Below are 23,456 nucleotides of genomic sequence, written 5' to 3'. Positions count from 1 at the left end.
CTGTGTGTAGTTGTGCTCTGGTCAGCATCGATAGAGTGACGTGATGTTGATAACAGTGGGGCTTCACTTTAAATGCAGGTTTAAGACACAGACTAGCGCACTTGTTCACTGTACATCACTGTAATCCTCTAGATGGACAATCAGAGAGTTGTGTATGTGTTGTTCAGTGCTGCACGGTTTGTGTGTGTTGTATGTGTGGTAGGTTTCAGATACGATACAGGTTTTGGCAGCCTTATAATGGGGCTGACGCTAGAGCTGAACGACCCACTTCATTAACCTTTATAATACCTGTGTAAGCGTTCAGCGCAGTATCATTTTCTCGCTCGGAGATGCTCAGACTTCCTAGTGGAGCTGATGGACTCAATCGCAGAGGCAAAGGAAGGTTTATTTTTCACAATAACAAGGAACAAAATGAGGTTTCCTCAACTATGGCCAATTTTGGACGTTTGAGAATTACATTTCTTAACAAAACCTTTTCCAAACTCCCTAGTTTACTGTACTTAAGTATATTAGCACTTTTCTTGCATAATTTGGTTAAAAAAAGGTAAGATCTTACTTTAGATTAAGCTTTATTTGGGAATTAATGTTAATAATAATAATATAACAATTAAAAATGATTAATTATGACTTATCTGCACACAAATAATTTTCACACCATAAATGTTGAAAAGAAAAGGTTTATTTTACTCAATTTAGTACATTTTTAAATATATTTTCACTTTTCTTGCATAATTATTTGATAAAACATAGTAAGAAGTAACTTTATTAATACATTATTACATTATTATAATAAAATTATTAATTATCTTCACACAAATAATTTGAACACAATACATATTAAAATGGTGGTAACACTTTACAATAAGGTTCATTAGTTAACATTAGTTAACTACCTTACTTAACATGAACTAAGAATGAGCAATACTTCTACAGCATTTATTAATCTTAGTTCAATTACAACATTTACTAATACATTATTGAAATCAAAGGTATATTTGTTAACATTACTTAATGCACTGTGAACTAACATGAACAAACGATGAACAGCTGTATTTATATTAACTAACGTTAACAAAGATGAACTAATACAGTAACAAATGTATTGATCATTGTTAGTTCATGTTAGTTAATACATTAACTAATGTTAACTATTGAACCTTATTGTAAAGTGTTACCAAAATGTTTAATTTGACTGTTTAGATTATACGTTATATACTATTTTAAATATATTTTCACTCTTCTTGCAAAATTTGATTAAACATGTAAGTAGGAGGCTAATTTTAGATAAATATTTATTAGAGAAAAAATATTATAATAATTACAATACATTTTTTTATTATCTTCACACAAATAATTTCTACACGATAAATATTGAAATGGTTTATTTTACTATGTTAAGTTTATATATTATATATTTTTCATTATTTCATTTTTCACTCTATTGGGATATTTTGGTAAAACTGGTAATAAGCGACTTAAGATCAGGGAATAAATTATTATGATAATTACAAGAAATGATTAATGATCTTCACAAATCTTTCATTCAATAAATATTACACTGGTTGTCTGTTTTGTTTAAATCTTATTTTAAACACATTTTCACTCTTCTTTCATAATTTGGTATAAAAGTAACTTTATATAAACCTAATTATATTTATAATTATAATAAAATATGAATTATCTTCATGCTATAAATGTTGAAATGGTTTACTTTACTATGTCTTTTTTTACTCCCACGTATATTCTTTTTTTCATGATGAATTTTCGTAGTTTAGCTTTGAAAGTAAAGGTGAAGCCATAAAATCAGCATGAAAGGCATTTGAAGTAAAACAATGGAAACTAAAGGTAAAACATTTAACGAGTCATTTTTATTGTTTTCATAAAAATCAACCCCTGGGACGTGAAAGTGCCCATAGTCGTAGAAACTCCCACACATGCCGAGAGCTTCCAGCTGTAGGCAGAGCGCAGTTTAGCTTTAATTTATTGACCGTTCTGAGCTTTTCTGCTATCGTAAATATCATAGATTTAGTAATGCAATCACAGACGCACACGGCCCGAACCTGCTGCTCAGTTACCGCTGTCTCTGTAGATTACACTGTCTTTGGTATCAACAGATTTGACCCCTCGCAGGAAATTAATTGGAATGAGTTTATATATTTCTAACCTAATCTGGTTAAGTGTATGGATTGCCGCAGTCAGGCCTTGGGTTTAATCAATTTCTCCGGGGCTAAAGCCCTGGAAAGAAACACAATATTTCTGTCCTGATGCTGCATGGCTGGTTAGAGCGGACCCAAATGGAGAAAAATACTCTTATTATTAGTTTTGTGCGCGCAGACGCAATAAATCAAGATGACACAAATTGACAATATCTTAGCATCGGGATGGAATCCGTTCAGATTGTAATAAGAATAAGCTCATTATTATGTCTCAGTGGCCTCTAGCCCCTTTGACCAGCTGTCATTAATGAGCTCGCTCTTATTTATCAAAATTTGAAATGCCAACTTCAAGTTTAAATGAAATCTTTCTGCATGTGCACAATCCTGCTGCTTGAGGGAGAGAGTTTAGAGCCAACCTGCTCCAGCACACCTGTCTGGAAGATTCTAGTCACCCTGAAGACCTTGATTAGCTGCTTCAGGTGTGTTTAATTAGATCTAGAGCTGGGATAGTGGACCTCCAGGAGCAAGGGCCGTTTACACGACACCAATTTTAACTAAAAACAGAAAACGTCTTATGCATTTTGGCCGTTTATTTACATGACAATGGCGTTTTGGGGGCCTGAAAATGCGAACTTTTGAAAACGGGTTTCAAAGTACGTTTTTGAAAACGATACCATTATTGTCGTCGTGTAAATTACAAAAACGCAAATTTGACGTCATGCACATGCGTATTATGTGTTTAGTCTATAGGCTCATATGTTTTTTTACAAAGTGACATTGACAACTATGGTTTGGCATACAAAATACAGCACTGTTAATAGTTTTCGTGGATCTGTGTGAATGGGGATAATTTTCGTTAGACAACGTTAAAAAAAAAAAATGTTAAGGGATAAAAACGGGATAAAAACCCGTTTCCTTTTTTATACATCGTTGTCATGTAAATGTACCCCAAGTTTAGTTCACCAATAAAGGAAAATCATTTTCAAACCCATGTGAATTTCTTGCTTCCTGTGGAACAAAAAGAAGAAATTCTGAAGAATGTTCACACAGCTCTAATACAAAAATAAAATTTCAACTTGTGTTTGTGCTCCCTTACAATTTTAAGTTTAGTCAAATTGAAATCTGTACTAAGTGACAACTTGGATATTTGAGTTGACTTAAAAGGCAGCACGAACACTTATTTATTTTAGTTGAAACAACCATTTTTTACAGTGTGTAGTCACTAAGGGTGGCAAGCTTCAAAAATAACAGAAAAAAAAAAACATAAAACATCACAAAATATCATCAATATGAGGCTGTATTCCAAGTCTTCATACAGCAGCTTTTCATTCATTACTTGAATTTCTTACTTAAAGTTTACATTATATATAGAAATAAGTCGTAGGCTCCTCAGAAATACAGTGAAAACTGAAATATTGTGAGATATTATTACAATTTTAAATAACTGTTATATATTTAATTATAATCTTCTCATAGAACATTTTTATATATTGTAATGGTTTATTTTACACAATTGAGTTCATATGTTAGATTTAAAATATATTATCACACCTCTTGCATAATTTGGTTAAAAAAAAGATGAATAAATAGGAGTAAAATTATGAATTATCTCCAACCAATAAATATTGAAATGGAATATTTTACTCTGTTTATTCGTACGTATTATTTATTGACACATTTATTTTATCTTTATGGGCTTTTTTTTATTTATAGTTTAGCATTTAAAAAGTAAAGGGCAAAGCAATAAAATCTAGATAAAAGACATTTGACATAAAAATCATAACAAGACCGTTTTAGTGTGATTTGTATTGTTTTACTAAAAATCAACCCCTGGGATATATTAGCGGAATCTAAATTTAACTATAAAGCATGTTACAAATTCAAATTCAAATGGCTTCAAATATGATACTGCTCTCTTGAAAGTCTATAACCCATAACTGTTATTTTAACATCAGTCAGTCAGTCAAACAACATCTTATCTAAATGAACGCTTCTTGGCTAGAATAAGATACAATTATACAATATGCAGCAGATGTAATGCGTCACATTGTGAGAGTACCAGTCAATGTCTAGTGAAAGTGATATGGCGCAATCTAGTCGAGCAGAAATACAAGAGAGTATCAGCGGTTTATGAGAGCTGCGTTTATGTTTAAGAACTGTGAAGGATTGTCATTCTCGTAACTTGGCATAATCTGTTTATCGGGTTCCTTTTATATAATGTAATGGATCATTGAAAGCAGCCCAAATGTGTCTACTTAACAACACATTTCTAACTTATCATGCCATTGTGTACACGGCAGTGAGATGTTATCCATCGTATCCATCCAGATAAATGGAAATGGTCATGAAGTGAAGAGGCTTGATGCTTTCAAACCCACGCTCACTTGTCTTTCTCTCTCTGTTTGTTTGTAGTTTTCTTGTGCCCAGGGCTCTTGCGTGGCGTTTATCAGAGCGAGCATCTGTTTGAATCGGACCACCAGTCGGGAGCTTGGTGTAAAGACCCCCTTCAGGCCTCGGATAAGATCTATTACATGCCCTGGACGCCGTATCGCACAGACACCCTCACCGAATACTCCAGCAAAGAGGACTTCGTTGCAGGCCGACCCACGACCACCTACAAACTTCCCCATCGGGTGGACGGCACCGGGTTTGTCGTCTACGACGGCGCGCTGTTCTTCAACAAGGAGCGCACGCGGAATATCGTCAAGTTCGATCTGCGCACTCGCATCAAGAGCGGCGAGGCCATCATTGCCAGCGCGAACTACCACGATACGTCTCCATACCGTTGGGGTGGCAAGTCAGATATCGATTTGGCAGTGGACGAGAACGGACTTTGGGTGATTTATGCCACGGAACAAAACAACGGACGGATTGTGATCAGCCAGCTGAACCCGTACACTCTGCGGGTGGAGGGAACATGGGATACGGCCTACGACAAACGCTCCGCTTCCAACGCTTTCATGATCTGTGGAATCTTGTACGTGGTCAAGAGCGTCTACGAAGACGACGATAGCGAATCCACTGGGAATAAAATCGACTACATCTACAACACGGAACTGAGCAAAGATGGCTATCTGGACATCTTTTTCCCAAACTCGTACCAGTACATCGCCGCCGTGGATTATAATCCCAGAGATAATCTGCTTTATGTGTGGAATAACTACCACGTGGTCAAATATTCCCTGGATTTTGGAGTACTGGACAACAGGCTAGGTAAGAGCTAAAACGTTTGCATGAATTTTTGTTATTTATTTTCAAACTCTTTTTCTCGCCAAAAAAATTGATTGCGCAGCAAAATTAAAAGAAAATAACCAGAAAGACCCTATGGAATCGATGTCCCAGACAACAACATAGTTCCGTCCGAGATCCGGCCCACATTTGGTACACATAGATTCCACACGGCCCATGTGTGGGCCGGATCTGGGCCGACACTGTTGCTGTGTGGGGTTGTTTACGTGTTGTGGCTTGTAGTTCAATTATTATGTTCAACTTGCTAGCGTACTCCTAGAAGTTGACAAATTCATGATGGTCATCACAGCTTTAACGTAAACAAAATGTTATAAAACCCTTCCATGTATATAAAGGAATAAAACGAAAGATACATGAAAGATACATGTGTTCTGCCCCAACTTCCTGTTTCTACAGGAAATGAGCCAGAGCAGGAGAAAAACACTGCACTCATCAGTGTTTTAATGGGGCCTTTAAAGGAAATGAAGCCTATTTTTAGGACAAAGTTTGTTTTGCATTGTGACATTTCATTTCCATAATGTAAAAATGTAAAAACTCTCATTACTATATAATGTGAAGGAATTACATTTTTACATATTTGTTCAATTCTAGAGTAGATATTAAGTAAATTGTTAAGTATTTATTCAGTACATCATATTATTTGTTGTTACTTTTTTAATTTATACTGTATTTCAATTAAAATGTAATTATACAAATTATAGGAACAGAAACCTAATGAGAATCAACATATTAATGTACTGTATATCGATACAGTTTAAAGGTAGCATAAGGTCACAATGCAAAACAATAAATGTATTTATTTTTGTCATGAAAAATATGATACTTCATTTCTTTTGATTTTAGGGTGAGATATAGGACATGTTTTTATGAGATTCACCCCTCCTTCTTTAAACTAGCACAGTTACTAATGACATTTTAGTGAAACATTTTAGTGCTGCAGTTGGAAACATTGCCTTTGATTTAGTTAGAGTTGTTTAGTGTCTGCGGGCGGCACACAGATAGAATAAGCTTCAATGGTGTTTGCTTGAGTTATTGGTTAGACCAGAAAGTTTGGAATGTGCTCTTTAATTGGAAAGCATCTAGTGAAGTTAGTGGAGGGGAAGTTCATGGCTTCTTACTGAAAGTAAGAATGTAGTCGCCTGGGCTGGCGGTAATTACAGAGCGAATGGTACCCAAAGTGTGACATTCCTTTCGCCATTTAATTAAAAGCTTTTTAAAGAAAGAAAACTTTCATAAACATCTTCACTAAGACCGTGGGAAACACATTGACTTCTGCACAGTAATACGCAGAAGATGCATTAGGTGGTCACTAAAGGAAAACAAGTCAAATAGCTTACAAACTGTGCTAATTACATTCCGCCCTTTTTTTTTTCTCAGTCACCCTCTTTTTCAGGCAAAGTATCATAATTGGCACCACATTTTTTATTTATTTATTTTACAAATATTTTACTGTTTTGTAGAATCAAATGAAGGCTTTAAATGAAGTTTGGTGTTTTTTTTTTAAATAAATTCTTTTATTGAGCAAGAAAGCCTTAAATAGATCAAAAGTGACAATAATTATATATATATTAAAAATATTTATATATATATATATATATATATATATATATATTAGGGCTGTCAGTTAAATGCGTTAACGGCGTTAACGCAAACCCATTTTAACGGCGTCAATTTTTTTTATCACGCGATTAACGGTCTTTTTGGCCTAGCAAACTTTGTAGTTTTTTTTCACATGCTTTTGCAACAGGACGGGGCATGCGCGGCACTGCGCTATGAAACCCATTCATTTCAATGGCTTGCGCCGAGCGAGGACATTTTGTTGCTTCGTCGACCAAAGTGCAAGCGGATCTAGCTAGACCGGAAACAAAACAACAGGCACGCCGCACACACTTGTTTGGGCTTCCGAGCCGGCCAAATAGTTAGTCAACGTTACGTTTTGAGTGGATGACGAGCGCGAGACGCCGATGGAAAGTTTACTTTAAAAAAGTTGCCAAATGGTTCCATTGACAAGACCAAAGTGATCTGTGTGTTTTGTCGTTGTGAACTGAGCTATCATCATCGCAGCACTTCCAGTCTGAAATACCACTTGATGATGGCCAAGCACACACACACAGCTGATGCGAATTCTCCGCCCCCTCGTCAATATCAGGACCTCGTCAGTATTTCTTTCACCCTTTTATTGATGGACAGTGTTACATTGTGTGAAAGATTATTTGCTCCAAGTGAGAATGTTAGTGTGAAATTGAACAGTATATGCCAATGTTGTTTTCAATAAAAAAACATTTGCACAAAGCAAGCCGATCCACTTTTCCATGTTGATAAGAGCATTAAAATGAGAAAAAATAATGGGACAAAAAGAAATCAAGAGACATTTAGAATAGATAAAAATGTGCGATTAATTGCGATTAATCACGAGTTAACATTTTATTCGTTTGACAGCACTAATATATATATTATTAAAAGAACAGCATTTATTGGGAGAAATAGTAGTGATATTGTATTAGCCAGTAAGCTCTAACAAGAAGATTATTTTATATGAAAGCCTTCATTTTCAGTGACAGACAAATCCATGTTCAAAGTCACAATTATGTTTCCCTGACGACAGCAGAGGTTTGGAGGGCATGCATTGCATTGTACGTCCTTGTTGCATTTGATTTGTATGCCAAAATATCGGACACAGTTGAATGAAAGTGTTTTTGACAGTGAGGAAGCTGTTGAGGCCACACCACATTTACACTCTCAGCCTGTCATGAACCGTCATCACTCAAGCTTCTGCTCTTTACTGACTGCCTTCGTAAAGAGATGGTCTTCACTTCCTTGTTTTATCATACCGTTACATGTGCTACTTGTAATATTAGACAGCATATAGTTTATATTGTACATAATTCATCAGTAGTATTAAAATCTAAATTAGTTGTCATTGCCTATAGTGTGAACTGTCGTCTTCTACAGTCAGATTTCTGTAGAGCAACAGTTTGATTTGGAAGCTTTGTTCTACCATGGAGTACAAATAAAAAAAAAAAGGTAATTGCGTTTTCAGAGTCAGAATTCTGAGATATAGACTCAAAATTGAGGGGGGAAAAAGGCAGAATTGTGAGATAAAAAGTTGCAATTACCTTTTTTATTTTTTATCCCATGGTGGAAATAAGCTTTCATAGCTTGAAGAGATTCTTGCTGACCAAGTTTAGAAACTGTTTACTTTTGAATAATAACACATTCAGTTTAATGGCACAGAAATGCTTGCAGTGCATTCGAACCCTTGCATAGATTATGTTGTGTGTGTTGCTGTTGCTTGTGTTGATCTTATTAAATGATTGTGTGATATGAGACACTCTCACAAGCAGTCAGACACTCAGAACATTCTCAATTTACACATGCAGAGAGAACAGCAGTGTGTGTGTGTGTGCACGTAATTGTGCGCTCTCTTCTCTGAACACACAAAACCTGCAGCATGATTCTCCTGAAATTAACCTTGAAACCTTCATCTGAAGGTGATATGACTCTTTTGATGTGCTTCTGTTCACTATTACTGTTTCAAGACCGAACATACTGTATGCATAGATGCTCCCCAAATGCAAAGATGTTCCAGAAACTGAATTATAAGATGCATTTCTTTATAAGGTTTTTAAGATATTTAAGGTTTTAGCCTTAGTGACATCGTTAATTACCCCTTACTACTCGCCCCACGTTTTGGCAATCGAGTGCAAAATGACATACCCATAATAAAATGGTTGTTGCTAACTAGTCCTTCTGGCTACACACAAAACCAAGGTATCATTTAAAAGCTGACACTTGACAGTTTACTATGAAAGACTTAAAATTGCTCTGAGCAATTACTAATAGAGAGATAAATAAGCTCAAAAACAATGGACGAGAATTTGTTTTTGTATAATAAATATTTATGAAAAAGAAAAATGCTTAAGGCAAAAATATACGGGCCTGGAAACACAAGCAAACTAAAGCCATAGGTCTTAACAATGTATGTTTCAAATTTGAAGTTTATACAAGCAAAAATGAATTTTTTACAAGCATTTATTTCAGCGCATGTCAGGGCACCTACCCAAAAAGGCCACTTGGAGACTCCAAAGGGACACTTGGTAACCAACTTTTACCATGAGCTATAACAAGTTTTTTTGATCATTTCAATAAATTTTCTTATTACAATACGACAAAGCACAACTTATATACTTTCTCTGGTGTATTGTTTACATCCTAAATGTTTATAAAAATGCAGTTATGTGCATTTTTGGAAAAGGCTCCAAATGACCCTAAAGTGACATTTGGCAACTTGCTTATAAAAAGTATATATAACAAAGTCTTTGTTCACTACCATCCATTTAATGGTTAAGAATGACACATTATTTAGCAAATAAAACTTTTTTTATTTATACATCTGTATATAGTTACAAACAACTGTTTCTTAGTTCAGTGCAATCAACAGTGATACACATTTCTCAAAAGCCCCCCCCCCCCCCAACTTTTTTTTGAATAAATAAATAAACAAATGTACTATTTACAAAGTATTGCACAGTTTGGCAGTGCTGTTCTGTTGATGGTTTGTCAATTAGCTGGTAGTTCGTTCACCTGGTACATATACTCTCACAATCCCTATTGCAAATTAGCCATTCTGCACTGGACTAAAAAGTCACAGGAGGTTGTCATTCACACTAGAAGTGTCCAGCACACATAGAGGAGAGTTTTACCACAGGTAAGGACGGTTTGTCAAGCCAACTCGTCCACCCGGTACATATACTCTCACAGTCCCTATTGCAAAAGTGCTATCATTCTTTGGACTAAATATGAAGTCACACTAGGAGGTTGTTCTGTGCATGATAATCCATAAAGCAGTTCCTTTTAGGGAGGTAGCAGAAAGCTACATCACAGTTGTGACACTTCACAGGAGAATTCCAGCGGCACACCTTACATTTGCGTCTACCTGCCCTGCTGTCGTTGGTGATGTGCACGGGACTGTGACACCCACAAAAAGTATGAGAAGGAGGGTCAAAAACCTTGCTTTTGGTGGGATGTCCTGTCAGCTCTCGTCTCTTTCTTCCGTTCTTTCCTCTTGAACTTCTGGAGGCAGCTGAAGATGTTGCAGCCACACACGGACGCTTTCATGTTGTCCAGAGGCCTCTGGTACCCTCGCATCATCTGAAGTTTCGTCACTGTTGAATTACACAAAAAGGATTAGAAATACACCTAACATAACTGATTATCTTACACATAATTAAATATTATTGCCTTTTCAAATCTGAAATTCAAACAATCATTCACATACAGCAATCTACCTCTACACCCACTCTATTGTTGCCCTGATTGCACATTTACGCTACCAGCTTACAGATTTTATATTCAAAAATAATTCACATACAGCAATTCTCCTCCATACCCACTCTATTGTTGCCCTGATTGCACATTTACACTACCAGCTAACAGATTTTTTTATTCAAAAGATCATTCGCTTACAGCAATTCTCCTCCATACCCACTCTATTGTTGCCCTGATTCCACATTTACACTACCAGCTTACAGATTTTTTTATTCAAAAGATCATTCGCTTACAGCAATTCTCCTCCATACCCACTCTATTGTTGCGCTGATTGCACATTTACACTACCAGCTTACAGATTTTTTTTATTCAAAGGATCATTCGCTTACAGCAATTCACCCCCATACCCACTCTATTGTTGCCCTGATTGCACATTTACACTACCAGTTTACAGATTTTATATTCAAAAAATAATTCACATACAGCAATTCTCCTCCATACTATTGTTGCTCTGATTGCACATTTACACAACCAGCTAATAATGCAGACTGTAATCAGACAATAATAATGCCCTCAAATGCTATTTTTTTTATCTCACTAAACATTACTTTACTTGCTTCACGTTATTTGCTTACCACAAAGTGCTGGGCTGTCTCTTTCTTCCGTTCTTTCCTCTTGAACTTCTGGATGCAGCTGAAGATGCTGCAGCCACACACGGACGCTTGTTGTCCAGAGGCCTCTGGTACCCTCGCATCATCTGAAGTTTCGTCACTGTTGAATTACACAAAAAGGATTAGAAATACACCTAACACAACTGATTACCTTACACACATATAATTACATTTTCTTCTCTGAAAAGTTTGGTTTTGTAAACTTCGTCTTGCGTTCTAACTTACACACAAAACAATAACCTATAGCTAACATTACATAGAGTAATATGTTCAATGTTGTACATGGGTTTCTTCTAATTCAGCGCTTGAATCACAACGAATTTTCACTGTTTTTCAATGTACTTATAAGCCGCAATAGTGCAGAAAATCAAAACGAAAAAGCAATATTATACAAACTCACTAAAATGATTAGACACTTACCGATCTGAAACTGATCGAGTCCTTCCAAAAACATATCCTCTTCTTCAAAGTCGACGCTGGCTAAACGTTACAGCACTCTCTTCTGAATATTCCACGCTTTCTTCATCACTGCTTCGCAGAAATTCCTCCAATGCAGCAGCAGGAGAAAATAACTTCTTTCCCCGCCGTGAACGCATTGCAGCAGGCTAATATACACAGAGCGAGTGCTACTGTGCTAGCGCGAGCAGGTGACCTCTGTGCGTCATGACTGTCACGTGTGCGTAAATTTCCAGGGAAGCAAACGGTTGCGCTCACAAAGGAACACTGTTATAAACGCGAGATTATGCAAATCAGCACATGTGCGTATTCGTCATGGCATAAGGCTTGTTCGACTTCATGCAGCTCTGCGCAGACCGATCGGCGGCAGACTTGAAGCAGTGCATGCCGGTTAGAAATTTTGTCCGACTTGATACAGCGCCGACGCCACGTGACTGTGACGTATGCCATCAAAGTACCGCGAGAGCGATTCGAGAGTAGCCGAAGAACTCAGCCAGCGCAGCTTCTGAAGAGCGGCTGTTCGGGGCTGCACGAGCTCTGATGATGACACAGCTGTTCCACGATTGGCCGGATTCACCGCATGACAACGATCACGTGCGTTTCGTGTTTATTCGGTTTATTCTCACACCTTTAGTTCCACTAAAGCTCACAAATCATTTTTTTTATAACAGTAAACACTCTTTTCATGTAGTCGCGATGTATTGTGTTATGTTTATCAAAATAAAACTGATTAAAAAACGTTGATTCCACTTCATTGATAGTAGCTGTAGGCTTATGTTGAACTTATTCTTGTTCAAACAAACGCTGTATGAAGCAGTACATAAAGTATTGAATGAAAATGTCTCTGAAACATCTGTGTATTTGGCAAATATTGCATTTATTTCACTTCAGCTGTGGTAAAGTATACAAACACCACGTGAGCTGTCACTACGGGAACCAGAAAGTGTCCGACTTCACGTCTCCATTTGCAGCTCCTCCCCGCCTGCACGCGGCTACTCTCGCCGATCGGTTACATCCAGCCACAGCCGATGTCGAACACACCTATAGGCTTTCACTTTGGATGACAACACAACAGTTTCCATTGCTATTGGTTTATTTTTTACCACACATATTTGCATTATGCATGATCATACGTCACCGAAAGCGTCTGACATCCTTCAATTCTTTCTAAAATTACATGGCCAGTTTTTATCGGACATCTTCTGGACCGATCTCATTCATTTCCAGACACTCTACTAAAAACACTGATATGTTATGTTTCATTGAATAATGCGCTAGATATGGATAGTTCGTCGAATAAACGGGACAACGCCCTCGTGATTAGCAAATTTCATGATGTAAACAATAGAAGTTCTATGGATATTTTTAACAGTTTGCATATTTTTGGACAAATTTTTACCATGGACATCATATACTGGACTCTTCCCATGGTAAAAAGATCGATGTCATCATTATTCTGCCAAGCATTACATTTCAACAACACAAAAAAGGTAAGCCCCCCCCCCCCTCCTCTTCATAGTTGTATCACATTGTTTATGTTGATAAAGAATAACAAAAACCGGTTGCAAAGTTATCTTGATTGTATAATGCTTATAACGAGACGAATATACAGTGTCGTATCTTTCAAACAATGTATTGGTTAACCTTATTACTTGACAAAATGATATTGTAAACACGCGATAAATGTAAACAATAAAAGTTGGGGTCACCGGTGATCCCATGCCGCTCAAGGGGTTAATTAAAATGGCACAAGCAACAGTGTTGTTGTTCTGAATATCAGCACAGCTAATACCTGTGGCCGAATTACAGCAATGCTGATATTCAGAACAACACACTTGCAATCATAATATTGCTATTGAACAACATTAAACAAAAAGTTAAAATTTTTGCCAAAGTGCTGCAGTGAAAATAGTTGCAAACAAAGATCAAACATTTTATCTCTTAGCAACATTCCTATACTTAATTTCTTGGATAAATCAGTGTTTTAAAATGACTATAAAATCAAAATGGACAATTCCCAAAAAAATTTTATGGAATATTGCAGTATTTATTATAAATGATTTATCTGTGCACAATGTGCCTCGCAATATTTAAAGAAAATAACTTCCCCTCACAGTTACTGACATGAGCAAACCACAACCAGCCAACCATCCAATCCCTTCCCCATGGATAAAATCAAATCCTATCCTACAATTTGTCTTGTTCAAGAAGCCATTTCACTCAAATAGGCTATACGTCACAATAGGACGAAAAGTCTATCACAACTTCCTTTTCATGCCATCTTCAAATGGAACTGGTTGAGTAAACAATTCAATGACTCACTTATAAAGCATTCCTGTAGCTCAAACAGTAAAACACGATAAAGTTCAGAAAGAGTCACTGAAAAATTTCCACCAGCAATGCACAGACTGACAAACAGATCTCACAAACAATGAAAAGTCTCAATGCTTGGACATAGCAGCCAGAAAGAGGTCGCCTGTGAGTCGCCTTTAGAATCATCGCAGGACCACAAGTGCATACCAAGTGTGCCATTTAGTAAAGGTCCTATAAATAAATGTTTATTTTTTATGAAATAAAGAAAGCTATTGTTAAAAACTGAACTACAGTCATGAGAATCAAATTTAGAAAAAAACAGATACATTGTGGTTATGCACATTTTGGGGGAAATGAGCTTAAATGTTTTGAAAATAATGTCACAATGCTCTCACAAAATCGTAATGGTCCTGAAAAAGCTTCTGTGTCATACCCGTAAACAGACAGAACCAAAACGCAGAGTGCAATAAATAGTTATTTAGTCCACTGAGAAATATTTCACAAAGGCCTGGAGGATGACAGATAAACTTGAGCAGGGAGAATCAGTCAGACAGTCCAATCTGTATAATCCAGGCAGGTTGTGAATGACTGGAAATCCAACGTGGAATGAATCGAATCACGAAGAGAAGGGAAGAACGGATATAAATTCTAGATGAGAAAAACAACACTCTCAGACAAGCACAACGATCTGACAGGGAATGACGCAAACACTGAGTGGCTGCTGAATGAGTCAGTCACTCCCAAATCTGAAAGACACGATAGGAAGACAACAGAAGTGAAAATACAGACCTGGGGTCTCATTTATAAAACTGTGCGTAGGATCCCTACCAAAAATGTACATGCGCCCAAAAGCCAAAAATGGTGTCGGCCAAAAAATATTTGGACTTATAAAACCGTGTGTACGCCAGAACCTGAGCTAAATTCCCTTCATAAATCCTAGTCAGCGGAAGATTGTGCACACACATGCGTATAATATTACACACTGACAAGTTTTGCTAGCTAAACAGAACCGAAAACTTGCTGCATCTAATTCTGTTTTTAAGAATTTATTTACGTTTGGTATTGTAGTACTGTTACTCACTGTACTGTAAAGTTTTGTCACCGGTGAATGACACATGATGTATTGCAGTCTCCGGTCTTCTTGGCTGTGTGCGTTCATGCTTTCAGGAGGCATGGCTTTGGACGGCGATTTACAGGGAGGGTGGGATGTCCACTTTTTTAGTGCTATCAGGCTAAATTTAGCATTTTCCCAGATTTCCCACAGCATCTTTAAAGTGTTTTTTCTTCATTTGCCTTCAGTCCCTCAGCTCACCATCGGTGTCGCCAAACTGCTCCGTCTCCAAAACGTTCGTACGCATGGGTCAGAGTTTGCGTGCAGATGCGCAAAATTTTCCCGTCAAGTTTGTTTTTAAATCCCAATTTATGTGTCGGAAGTGGCGTATACCTCTTTCAGGGCTTATTTTATGCGTACGCAACGGTTATAAATGAGGCCCCTGAACCGTGGCATTCTGTTGATTTTCGGGTGAAATATGACTTGGACAGGATCTCGCCTCGCCTATTTAATTCATACAGTATTGTACGTTTATTTTTAGCTCCTCTATATGTTTTAGGTTTCAGGGAGCATTTGGCTGGAGGCTGGTTTTATCACTGCACACAGCTCCATTACTCACTGTTGAAAATCCCCTGGCTCACGGGCACAAGTGTGTCACACTTTATCACCCCCCTCCCCACGTTCCCTCTCCAGCTTTAGTTCCTCTATAGAGGCAGTCAAAAGAGTGATGAACACTGTGCTTACAACATCTGTCCTCATGCCCTGCTCCTGTGGCCTTGTGCATGTGTTTGTTTGTGTATGTGTGTTCACTGTCTCATATGTTTCTGTTTAATCTTCAAAAATCAGTATAACAAGTGAGGTCGAACGAATTCGTACCAGTTAGCCACCTCGTACTCACTCGTACGAATTCGTACGAATTAGTAGTGAGATAGCGTTGGAATAAACAGTTTTCAAATTCAGCATCAAATAACAGATTCACCATGAAATCTCGAAGAATCAGCATCAGATAGAAGACTTCAGACAAAATTAGAAAGATTTTGACACATGAGAAGAAATTTGACACCTAAATGACAAAACTGTAATATAATCTAGAATATAATCTTCAAATACCATCAGACAACAACAGCTTCTCTATTATATAATCAATGTGGAATATTCAATCAGTTAACCATCAGCATTAAATCTCTGAACTCAACTTCATAAAGCAGAATCAGCATGGAATCTTTTTTTTTACAAAAAAGCCTAGGATAAAAGAATCAGCATGAACTCTTCGAAGAATCAGCATGAACAAAATCTGTATCAGATAACATGAACAATAAGAATTTCCAAAATTAGCACCAGATAACAAAATCACACTGAATTTTCAGCATCAAATAATATAATTACCTTGAAATATCCCAAATCAGCATCACCGAAGAGTCAGCACAGGGTCATGAAAGCGGTGTCTAATCATGAAATCATCATCAGATCTGCGTTTGGGATTCAGAATACAAACTGGAATATAATCTTCAAAATGAGAATCAGAGAACAACAAATTCAGATGATAAAATCCAAAATAAGCACCTCATTACAGAATCACCTTAATCTCAAATCAGCATTAGATAACACAATTGACATGATAAAGAGAACCCCACGAGGTGCAGAACATTTCCGTTGGTCTTTATTTGTTCCAGATGACAGTTTCATACCAATATGAACATGAAATGAAATTTACCTCAAAATAACTGTTTATTTTTGTGGCACACTCTTTTTTACTAAAGCGGATTACGCTATAGTTATGAAGTCTCAAAATAGTGAATGCCATTGAACATGACCTTGTTTTTCTTTGAAACCTGACATGTCTGAGGCGTCCTTCTTGAGCTGTTGTGATGGACGGTGCTGTGTGAGATACCGATCTCCAGTTTTGACCCACTGTGTGGAAAAGCAGCTCTCTCCCTTATAGCTTTCGCATGCCCCATCTGATGGTATTCAGATTATTTTCATGTGAGGGAACGTCAAGCGCTGTGATGTTTGGAGCTGGTACGGTACGCGTTATGGGAACTGAAGTGTTGCCTAGCCTCACCGAAATGCTCTGCTCTGCAGGGCCCTTCAGGCAGATGGAAATTGACCTAATCTGGCCCATATGCAGAGTGGAATATGTTAAGCCGTGACCTCAGAGGAGCTCTGCATTGTGCCATGACTACTCGAGATCTTTTGACTCGAACCGGCATTCGGTATAATATAAGACATTGTTCGATGCGGAGTCAAGACCTGCAGACTCCTGGGCAGATGAGGTGAACTGTTACGCTCACTCACAAAACAAGCCTCAGAAGTGGAAAAATAAAAGTATACATACAGAGGACTTTTTATTTAAAGGCCCCCTGAATTCAACATTTATTTTTTAGCTTTTAGTATGAATATGTTAGGCTTAAGGTTATGAATAAGCTGGTGTGTTGCAAAACAATGACAAAATTCACATTTAGGAGATATAAGCATTCAAAACTTACAGTCTCTCACTTCCGCTAAAATGGATCATGGATTTTTATATCACCGCAGACTTCAGCTTCTCATCACACATTCTGTCCAATCAAATGCTCTCTAGAATCTAAAGCATCCCACCCCTATGCTATAAATAACACCTGGCCAAAACACCCGTTGACACTTAACCAGTGTTAGCAATATGGGTTGGAGATGTGTGTTCGTTTGTTCAAACGGTCGAGTTTTATTCCGTTTTCCAACTGCACGAATGACTGCAATTGCAGATTTCGAACAGAGATGGCGACAGAGGAAAAACGCCGGACTGCAGCTTTAAGAATTAAATGGCTAGAATTTATTCACACCCCTACAATTGAATTCAACGTATCATCAGCGCTCGGATTCGCTTCCATTGTGCTGTCAAGTACGACTTGCAGTCTGATAGGTAAACTTAACACTATTGGCTATTTGAAAAGGGGGAGGAGCCATTCACTATGTCCCGCCTTAGCTTCTGGTTTCAGGGAAAATTACGTCAACGCATCATACAAAGCTGCGCATTCCAAGGCACTTCAGTGGGCCTTTAATCTGCTAAACATAATATGTGTTGATCAATCTCCTGTTCTGTTTAAAGTTGGCATGAAACAATAGATGCAACTCTTTCTGAGGAGGTTGCTAGGGTATTCTGGGTGGTTGCTATGTGGTTGCTAGGGTGTTATATGTGGCCGTGAGTGTGTTGCGAGGTGATTGCAAGGCTGTTCTGTGTTCTGGATGATTACTAGGATTTTGCTGATAGATAGACAAACAGAAAGCCAGATAAAGAATAAAAGAAATACATGCAACGATGAATCTTTCACAATAAGACCAGTAACATGCAGTAAGAAAATATATATCAACAATTTTGATTTAATGTTGACTTTAATGAGAATTGCATTGAATGCAATAGCCATTTTTTCTTCTTCTAGTGTTGCTAGCTACTAATATGATCTACTTTAATTGTATGACCTAAAAAGGTGGCAGATTATCTAAAAATCCCAAACAGATGTCAAACCTTGCGCATGCTTTCAGAGTGTGCTCTGTATTCAATATATGCATTTTGATTGTTAATGAAGTTTGTTCTTCAGCCGCGTATGCTGTAGGTTTTGGCATTGTCTGGATGTTCTTTGACCTATGATGTACTAGTAACAGTTTTTTTTTGTTTATGTTTTTTTTACTTTTTTTTTAATGTGAACAGCAATGGGAAGAGCATCCGTACAGAAATGTTTTTCTTTCACTTAAAACTGTAACACTCATACAAAGTCCGATCTTATGGGCTTGACGTACTCAGACCACTTTGTCCAGATTTTGTAAAACATGTCTCTTTGAATCCTGAGAGTAAATGAAAGCTTTTCCATACTGTAGATTTCATGGATTATGTTGACCCACTCTTCGATGGTCGGAAGGTCCGGTTTTAACCATTTCCTGGTTATGGCTTTTTTACTCGTATCCAAAGCAACCTCTTGTCCTTATTTATCCAGTTATTAACATCAGCATTGCTCAAATACACATTTTCAATATTGCAAGGTATTTTACTACCAAATATATGATTAATATGTTCACATATTTGTGACCAATAAGGGCTTAACATTGGGCAGTCCCAGAAAATGTGGAAATGATTGGATCCCGAGAAACCACAGAGCCTCCAGCATGAGTCGACTCGCCACTACCCTGGTGTCTCTTTTGAATAGGTGTATATTTGTATATTACCTTCCATTTCCCATCTCCTCTTAATGTACTCCGTGTTGTTTTTTTTCCCATGCTGAATGGCTCTGTACAACCCAGAAACCAATTTATTTAGAGAAGAAGATGTAATTAATGTTAAGAAAGTCTGTAGGAACCCCAAGTTGCATTTTTCCAATGATATTTTTATGTTTTGTTCAAAATAATGCCTGACCTGTAAGTATCTATAGAAATCGTTTTGACCTAAACCATATATGTTCCGTAAGAGAATTCAAAACTCATAAATGCTCCCTTGTGCATAAACGAGTAATAGGTTGTAATTCCTTTTGAGACCCAACCTTTAAATCTTCCATCCAGGGCATTTGGTCTGAAGTCGGAATCATATGCACACCACCTTACAATTCTAGACACCTTTTTTTTAAGTTGCATATTTGCAATATTCTAATCCAGGAGTTCAGAAGAGATTCATATACATAACCTCTTCAGTTATATTACTATTCATTTGAAGTTTTTTGTCATTTAAAAGGGCCATAATGGGTATATCTTTCGTAATAGACCCTTCAACATCTTTCCAACCCGCTGAATAAATGGGTGAACATAAACAGATTAAAGGTCTAATTTGGGCAGCGTAATAATAATCCCTGAGGCAGGGAAGGCCTAGCCCCCCTTTCTCCTTCATCAACTGCATTGTTTGATATTTTATCCTACCCCTTTTATTTTGCCACTATGTTATCCCATTCATCAAAATGTTTTTGAGTTATCCAAATAGGAAGACTAGTAACAGTTTTAAGATATCAGAGATATTTTCATTTAATATTAAATGTATTAGTATTTTAATATCAAAGTGTAAATGTTGGAAACATAAGGTAAAAAGTGTTTTTGTCCCATGTGTTGGGAACCAGAGAGTATAAAACAAAGCAGAGTGTGTGTTTGTGTGTGTGTCAGTAGCTGTCTGCACCTTGCCCTGCAATACCATAACCAGCCATGATGGGAACTGTGAAAACGGTCCAAATGTTAATTAAAAAAATGGCTGTGACTGAGCAATGATAGAGATGCTTCATCTTTCTGCCTGACGTGAATGAGCCGAGCCAGTTCTCACTCAGACTGATAAGACACCAGAATAGAGAGACAATTCAAAGTAATGAGCTATTTCTGACAGGGAGAGAAACTTCTCTTCATTTTCTTTGGTGCTGAGAAGAGGAACGAGAGATAATTATGACAAGAAGAGCACTTCAAATTAAGTGTAATAGCACGTCGGCTAAAACGCGAACCGTTGCCGCGGAACGCGTTGCATCTGCCGTCAATCCTGATAATGGACTGAATGTTTCAAAATGTTTCTTGCATGGATAGGAAATTACTGAGAGGCAGAACGAGACAGATTTACAGATTGACCATTTAATTGAGTTTCCTGTGAGATATAAAATGGTTCATTCTTGTCTAGTCTCGTGCCCACTGACCGTCTAAAGCATATTGCACACTCAGCTGAAAAAAAAATCTTGTGAAAATCACAAGCTCCGATTAGATTTCCTGATTAAGAGGCGATTTTGTGCAGTCAGGTGTTCATCCAAGTGGTGCTCACTGCAAAGTCAAATGACGTCCAGCTCCCCTTCTCTGGACGTAATGGGTGGAGCTTGACGTAGTGGAGTTATGTTTAGGAGTAGAGGGTATGCATTGACGTCACTTTCCCGCCGTAATACGCGCCCTCAGGTGGACTGAGTGGCAAAAGAGCCTGCTGTGTGACTGAATTTAATAGGGGAAACTGTGAAAACGCAAGTAAAACAAACAATTATCAGTTTAAACTAAAGGTTGGACTCGATAGTGTTCCTTACGACTTATAGGCCGCTGTCGGTAGCCTAAAAGAGGCCTAGAAATAGGGTTTCGTTCCACCACGTGGGGCACTACCTACTTTTTTTATATTTAACATCAGAAATATATAGAGATTCCTTAGGAAAAAGTTCTCCGCACACAACCTTGCAGTTTTTGAGAAAAATGATGCTAAAGGTGCCCATTTTGAAATAAAGGGAAAACATAGGGAATTTTGCACTTTCAAACCGGTTTATCATATAAACCCAAAAATGCCGAATTACCACTTGAGGTACAAAATAAACCAGTTTAAAATATGTGATATACCTGAAGTTGCAATCTAGGCACAGTAAACATGATAAGATTATCAAGAAAACTTCTACTGTAGCATTAACATCCCAATTACTTCTCATTATGTTGTTCCAATTTAAAGGTAATATTTGAGGTAAAATCTGAATTACAAATAGAATTCAGCCAAAATATTATATATATATATATATATATATATATATATATATATATATAGGCTATATATATATATTAAAAAAACACTTTTCAAAATAACGCATTTAATGGTGAATTGTCAATTCGCATACACGAGCAGTAACTGCACTGCATGTACACATTTTTTACATGCTATACTTAAAACAATTATGGTAACAATATTACACGTATTATATTTGAGTAGATTTTGAGGGTTTTTTTGTGTGAAATCTACCCAAATAAATTAAGTAAAATTTCCTAAATTATTTAGTCTATGGCACATGATGCATTTAATATTATTAGTGTGGAATGTGCTTTTTTAATATAAGTTGTCTCAATAATAAATTAAGCAGAATTTACTCGTTTGTATTAATGAAATTGACTTAATTATAACATTTACTGCATTTTTCAGGTTAAGATAATAATGACTTCATAATGCACTTTTGTTATCAAATATGCTTTTATTCTGTATTTTTTTGCACAAATAAAACAAATCTATATAAAATGTAAGACAGCAGTTTTAAGATATGAAAAATAAAAGCAAAAAAATGCTAACATTTTCCATGTCATTGAGAAAAATAATTTTGTTACACAAAAACATGTGCATACAAATTTCTGTTGGAAAAGTCACATTCTTGACTAAAACTTGTGAATAACTTGTAGCAAAACAAATCATTTGTACTCGCTGAAAGCTTGTAGAACAATATTAAACGTTCATCAATCAATGCAGTTTTTTTCCCCACCAGAACTTGGTCATAATGCATTGTCTCAATCTAAGTCATGAGTTTGTTTTTAAGTGTTAGTAATTTCGGGGAAAACTTGCAAACATCCAGTTCCAAGAAAAGCTTCTGAAAGGCCTCAAAAGTGTGCCTCAGTTCTTTCGGGTAGGTGAGGTTTAGTGCATACGTGAGTCCAAGAAGAACAGCACAGGCTCTTGCCAGATTTTCCAAGCCAGCCATGACTTGCATCCCCTCCAAGATGATGCTGAAATCCTCCTGAGAATCCCTCTTGCAGATGGCAATTTTCATTATGTGCTACAGGATATCTCCATTGTCACACTGTAAAACAAACATTAAAGAAGTATTTTTATCTCGTCTGTCTCATTATAAGTCTGTCCATAATTATAAACTTGATTTGTGTACGGTTGTAAAAATTTCTTATAACAGCTTAAAATGCTAAGACACCATTATAGTTTATTTTCTTTGTAATCACTGAAACCACAAAGACCACCACTTTGCGGACCACAAAGACTGTCACAATAACATAAGTACAGTTTCACCAATGACAGAGGGTGTATTCAGGAAGAAAAAATTAAATACATTTAAAATTACATTTGGTGACACTATTGTAGAGGGGGAAATTAAATTTCGCTGGTCCTCTATAGACATTCTACTAACTGTATAGTAACATGTCAACTAACACAGAGTATTAGTAGACTGCTAGGTTAGTAAGTTAACATGTAGTTGCAGTTACTTATAGTCAGTAGAATGTCTAAAGTGGACCATCAAAATAAAGTGTTACCTTTTTTCATATAAGTGGCTGACAAAAATCTATTTTGTGTTAAATATTTTCACATTAGCTTTATATAATTTAATTAGAAAAAAGATTATTGTTTAAGTTGCATTTCTATTTTTATAAATAAAAACGATGTACAAATACATTTCTCAAAACACCATAAATATATAGAATAATTCTTGTCACTTACATTGTACTCATGGATGAGGTTATCCTATTTTTCACCCAGATAACAGATCAAGCAACGGAGGTCAACGTCTCTCATCGTGTCGATGTTTTTATCGGGATTCTGATCGGGAAGTTTGTAAATTAGCATCACCC

General features: G+C 36.8%; 1 protein-coding gene across 37 annotated transcripts in view; it reads left to right on the top strand.

Moving 5' to 3' along the window:
* LOC130082286 (adhesion G protein-coupled receptor L3-like) overlaps nucleotides 1-23,456 on the top strand; it is a 357,233-nt gene that overhangs the window by 218,638 nt on the left and 115,139 nt on the right. For all 37 annotated transcript variants that reach the window (XM_056247124.1, XM_056247125.1, XM_056247121.1 and 34 more), the window contains one exon: nucleotides 4,569-5,369. In XM_056247124.1, coding sequence (XP_056103099.1) covers nucleotides 4,569-5,369 — 801 coding nt within the window. The remainder of the gene's footprint in view (nucleotides 1-4,568; nucleotides 5,370-23,456) is intronic.

This window comes from Rhinichthys klamathensis, unplaced genomic scaffold (assembly GCF_029890125.1).
Source record: "Rhinichthys klamathensis goyatoka isolate OS25496 unplaced genomic scaffold, OSU_Roscu_1.1 h1tg000042l_1, whole genome shotgun sequence".
Taxonomy (NCBI): Eukaryota; Metazoa; Chordata; class Actinopteri; order Cypriniformes; family Leuciscidae; genus Rhinichthys; species Rhinichthys klamathensis.
This window is presented reverse-complemented; position numbering and strand designations above follow the sequence as displayed.